The 5,272-nt window shown below is 48.2% G+C and overlaps 1 protein-coding gene across 2 annotated transcripts; it reads left to right on the top strand.

Annotated features, from left to right (window-relative positions):
• The first annotated feature begins 715 nt into the window (after positions 1 to 715).
• HSPA1L (heat shock 70kDa protein 1-like) lies at positions 716 to 5,040 on the top strand. Of its 2 annotated transcripts, none has more exons than XM_010833339.1 (2): positions 716 to 808; positions 2,758 to 5,040. In XM_010833339.1, the coding sequence occupies exon 2, from the start codon at positions 2,771 to 2,773 to the stop codon at positions 4,694 to 4,696; it is 1,926 nt and encodes a 641-aa protein (XP_010831641.1). In that variant the 5' UTR covers positions 716 to 808; positions 2,758 to 2,770; the 3' UTR covers positions 4,697 to 5,040. The 2 variants fall into 2 exon arrangements, with proteins under 2 accessions (XP_010831641.1, XP_010831640.1); XM_010833338.1 differs by having other exon boundaries at positions 716 to 1,093.
• Positions 5,041 to 5,272: the final 232 nt, after the last annotated feature.

Genomic DNA, 5,272 nt, shown 5'->3' with positions numbered 1-5,272 from the left:
CCCAGGTACGCCTCGGCGATCTCCTTCATCTTGGTCAGCACCATCGACGAGATCTCCTCCGGGTAGAACGCCTTGGTCTCCCCTTTGTAGCTCACCTGCACCTTAGGCTTGTCTCCGTCGTTGATGACGCGGAAAGGCCAGTGCTTCATGTCCGACTGCACCACCGGGTCTCCGAACTTGCGGCCGATCAGCCGCTTCGCGTCGAACACGGTGTTCTGCGGGTTCAGCGCCACCTGGTTCTTGGCCGCATCTCCGATGAGCCGCTCGGTATCGGTGAAGGCCACGTAGCTGGGGGTGGTGCGGTTGCCCTGGTCGTTGGCGATGATCTCCACCTTGCCGTGCTGGAACACCCCTACGCAGGAGTAGGTGGTGCCCAGGTCGATGCCGATAGCCATGTTTTTCGCCATGCCGGTGCCCTGCCTTTTCGGCTCCGAGATAAGCTTCAAACCTGAAAACGGCCCACAGGATCAACGACGTGAAGCTCTGGTGCCCCTCGGGGCGGTCCTTGGAGATAGCGGGTCTGCGGAAGCTGTTCTCACGGACTAAGCCGCAAGTTTTATCAGCTCTCTCCAGGCTGCTGTTTCTCCTCGGGCGGCTCTGTGTTTATAATTCTTCATCAAGCCCCGCCTTTTCCCTCGTCAGCCAATGACCGAGTTCAGTGGGGCTGCCAGGTCGGGAATATTCCAGGGGTTTCGCCTCAAGTCCTGCCCCCTGGCTTTCTGGGACCAATCGGCGCCCTGGATGCCACTCCTCCCAGAACTCTCCAGACTCTTCTGGGACTTGCTGGCTGGCACTGTCTCGGAAAGGGGTAATGGGAGGGGAAGCGGTAGGAGGGGCTGGTGGGTCGGGACTTCGGGCGGTGGTGTTGACGCCGCCCTGCTCTAGTCGCGTTACAATGGAGGTGCTGCCTCTGACCTCACGGGCTAGTAGAGAATTAGGATGCTAGGTCTGGACCCAGCTCAAAGTCGTAGGGCGGGGCGGGTGGGGGGTGGGGGGACACCGCCTGCGCAGTTTGGCTATTGAAGGAGCCCCAAGTTATAGGGGCTCCCCATCCGAACCGTATCAAACTGGATCGAAGGCGGCGGGACACTAGGTGAGTCACAAGTGCTGTGACTGGAATGGGCTGGGAATAGGCAAGACTAGTAGATCCTGGTTTGAGGAGGTATTGGAAACTTCTCTAGTTTGTTTAAATATAGGTATGGGGGCATTGGTTAGTCAGGGAAGGGGTATCCTTTAAGGGCCGCAAACGTGGCTGGATTGCTTAGAGCTACCAAAAAAAAAAAGTGAAGGAGCTGGTAGGTTATTGTCTCCAGATAACAGGAGTTCTGTTTTTGAGAAGATTAGAGAAAGTCTTAGAGAGCACCACCTTACCTGAGAAAACTCATGAGGGCTTGATTGGGTTCTTAGCGGCATTCTTCAGACTGGCCGAAATCTCAACAATCCCTAATAGAGGGTAAAAGACGACCGACAGGGTTGCTAAACCCACTTGTGGAGAGTGATGTCTCTTGAGGAGACTAGAACTTAAAATAATTAGTTCAGCAGGAGACTTGTACCATATTCAGTTCAGTTCATTCAGTCGTGTCCTACTCTTTGCGACCCCATGACTCGCCCCCTGTCCATCACCAACTCCCGGAGTTCACTCAGACCCACATCCATCGAGTCAGTGATGCCATCCAGCCATCTCATCCTCTGTCGTCCCCTTCTCCTGCCCCCAATCCCTCCCAGCATCAGAGTCTTTTTCAATGAGTCAACTCTTCGCATGAGGTGGCCAAAGTACTGGAGTTTCAGCTTTAGCATCATTCCTTCCAAAGAAATCCCAGGGCTGATCTCCTTCAGAATGGACTGGTTGGATCTCCTTGCAGTCCAAGGGACTCTGAAGAGTCTTCTCCAACACCACAGTTCAAAAGCATCAATTCTTCGGCGCTCAGCCTTCTTCACAGTCCAACTCTCACATCCATACATGACCACAGGAAAAACCATGGCCTTGACTAGATGGACCTTTGTTGGCAAAGTAATGTCTCTGCTTTTGAATATGCTATCTAGGTTGGTCATAACTTTCCTTCAAGGAGTAAGCTATCACAGACACAGGACAATGGAGTCAGGCCCTGTGAGGAATTGAAATCAATATGCTACTGCCCTCCCTCTTCATTCCTGTTAGCTAGGAGTTTTTCTGTCTTGTCCAAAAACCTTGTTTGGAAGAGATATTTGTACGGGATTATATGGCAGGATTATTCATAATAGCCATAAAATGGAAACCACTTAAGTGCCACAGAAAGAATGAATAAACAAATGTGGTATATACATACAGAAAAAGTTATTCAGCTGTAAAGATGCAAGAAATTATGACATATGCTGTAAAGTAGATGAATTTTTAAGATATTATGGTAGGTAAGCCAGTCACAAAAAGAAAAATAGTGTATAATTTCACTCATGTGAGGTACTTAGAAGAGTCAAATTCTGAGAGACAAAAAGTAGGCCAAAAAAAAAAAAATGTAGACTAGTGGTGGTCCAAGGGTTGGGAGAAGAGGGGAAATGAGTTGTTTAATGGGTATAAAATTTGTTTTGCAAGATAAAAATTCTGGACATTTGTTGACCAACAATGTGAGTGGACTTACTTCTGAATTGTATGCCAAAAATTGGTTAAGAGGGTAAATTTTATGTTGTGTGTGTTTTACCACAGTTAAAAATAAATAAAAATTTAAAGAAAATAAAAAAATGTTCTCACTGAAAAACTTTTATCTCATTCTTTTCCCACAGGCCTAGGAAAACCATGGCTGCAGCTAAGGGAACAGCCATCGGCATCGACCTGGGCACCACCTACTCCTGTGTGGGGGTGTTCCAACACGGCAAGGTGGAGATCATCGCCAACGACCAGGGCAACCGCACCACCCCCAGCTACGTGGCCTTCACTGATACTGAGCGGCTCATCGGCGATGCAGCCAAGAACCAGGTAGCCATGAATCCCCAGAACACTGTCTTTGATGCCAAACGTCTGATAGGCAGAAAATTTAATGATCCTGTCGTGCAATCAGATATGAAACTTTGGCCTTTCCAAGTAATCAATGAAGGAGGCAAGCCCAAGGTAATGGTGTCCTACAAAGGGGAAAAGAAAGCTTTTTATCCTGAGGAAATCTCTTCTATGGTACTAACTAAGATGAAGGAGACTGCTGAGGCTTTTTTGGGCTACACTGTCACCAATGCTGTGATCACTGTGCCAGCCTACTTCAATGACTCTCAACGCCAGGCCACCAAGGATGCGGGTGTTATCGCAGGTCTCAATGTGCTAAGAATTATCAATGAACCCACTGCTGCTGCCATTGCCTATGGCTTAGATAAAGCAGGTCAGGGAGAGCGACATGTCTTGATCTTTGATCTGGGTGGAGGCACATTTGATGTGTCCGTCCTGACCATAGATGATGGGATTTTTGAGGTTAAGGCCACAGCTGGGGACACCCACTTGGGTGGAGAGGATTTTGACAACAGGCTTGTGAGCCACTTTGTGGAAGAGTTCAAGAGGAAACATAAGAAGGACATCAGCCAGAACAAGCGGGCTGTGAGGCGGTTGCGCACTGCCTGCGAAAGGGCCAAGAGGACCCTGTCATCTAGCACCCAGGCCAACTTGGAAATTGACTCACTTTATGAAGGCATTGACTTCTACACATCCATCACCAGAGCCCGGTTTGAAGAGTTGTGTGCAGACCTGTTTAGGGGCACCCTGGAGCCTGTGGAGAAGGCTCTTCGGGATGCCAAGATGGATAAAGCTAAAATCCATGACATTGTCTTAGTAGGGGGCTCTACGCGAATCCCTAAGGTTCAGAGGCTGTTGCAGGACTACTTTAATGGTCGTGATCTCAACAAGAGCATCAACCCCGATGAGGCAGTTGCCTATGGGGCTGCAGTTCAGGCAGCCATTTTGATGGGGGATAAGTCTGAAAAGGTACAGGACCTCCTTTTGTTGGACGTGGCTCCCCTGTCTTTAGGGTTGGAGACTGCAGGGGGAGTCATGACTGTATTAATCAAGCGCAACTCCACCATCCCCACAAAGCAGACACAGATTTTCACCACCTATTCAGACAATCAGCCGGGCGTGCTGATCCAGGTGTATGAGGGCGAGAGGGCCATGACTCGGGACAACAACCTGCTGGGGCGCTTTGATCTGACTGGAATCCCTCCTGCACCCAGGGGAGTGCCTCAGATTGAGGTGACCTTTGACATCGATGCCAATGGTATTCTCAATGTCACAGCTATGGACAAGAGCACAGGCAAGGCCAACAAGATCACCATTACCAATGACAAGGGCCGGCTGAGCAAGGAAGAGATCGAGCGCATGGTTCTGGATGCTGAAAAATACAAAGCTGAAGATGAGGTCCAGAGAGAGAAAATTGCTGCAAAAAATGCCTTAGAATCCTATGCTTTTAACATGAAGAGTGCTGTGAGTGATGAAGGCCTACAGGGCAAGATTAGTGAGTCTGATAAAAAGAAAATACTGAGTAAATGCAATGAGGTCCTTTCGTGGCTGGAGGCCAATCAACTGGCTGAGAAAGATGAGTTTGATCATAAGAGAAAGGAATTGGAGCAAGTGTGTAACCCAATCATCACAAAACTCTATCAGGGAGGATGCACTGGGCCTTCCTGTGGAACAGGGTATACACCTGGAAGGGCTGCAACAGGCCCCACAATTGAAGAAGTAGATTAATCTTATGTGGAGCTGGACGGTTCTAGGGTGCCTCTAAGATGAATTTTGTTGCCCTCATCTTCAAACATGGTTATGATTCCTGAATTGACTGGACCTGAATGTAAGTGATCATCTCTTTTGGATTCTGATGGAGGAGTCTCATATACCATCTTTTCACACTCCAATAATTTTCTGACACATTCCAACAAATTTCTGACTCTGGAATGAGACTCTTAGGAAAACTAGGCACCTCTCGGAACCATTTGAAGAATTTGAATGTCTGTTATTTATTTCCAGCCTTCCCAACTTCCTTTTTCCTGTGTGGATGGTTATTTGTCCCTCAGTAAATTTGTTCCTAAAGCAAATTACTTGTGGTATTTTTAGACTATGAGTGTATCTTGTAAAGTAGGGAAAGGGAGAGTGTGTGGAGTGACCACGTGTGGTCTGTTTGTGAGCTAATTGTGAATGATTAAGCTGGTAAGGGCGAAGTATTTGAATTTTCATGAGCTGATTGAAGAAGGAAAAAATTTTTTGATTACCAGGCACCTTTAACCTTTAGCCCCAGTTAGAGTGCTGCTGCTGCTGCTAAGTCGCTTC

Source organism: Bison bison, unplaced genomic scaffold, assembly GCF_000754665.1.
Source record: "Bison bison bison isolate TAMUID 2011002044 unplaced genomic scaffold, Bison_UMD1.0 scf7180017863415, whole genome shotgun sequence".
NCBI lineage: Eukaryota > Metazoa > Chordata > Mammalia > Artiodactyla > Bovidae > Bison > Bison bison.
The sequence above is the reverse complement of the archived record's forward strand: the minus strand, read 5'-3'. Positions and strand labels throughout refer to the sequence as shown.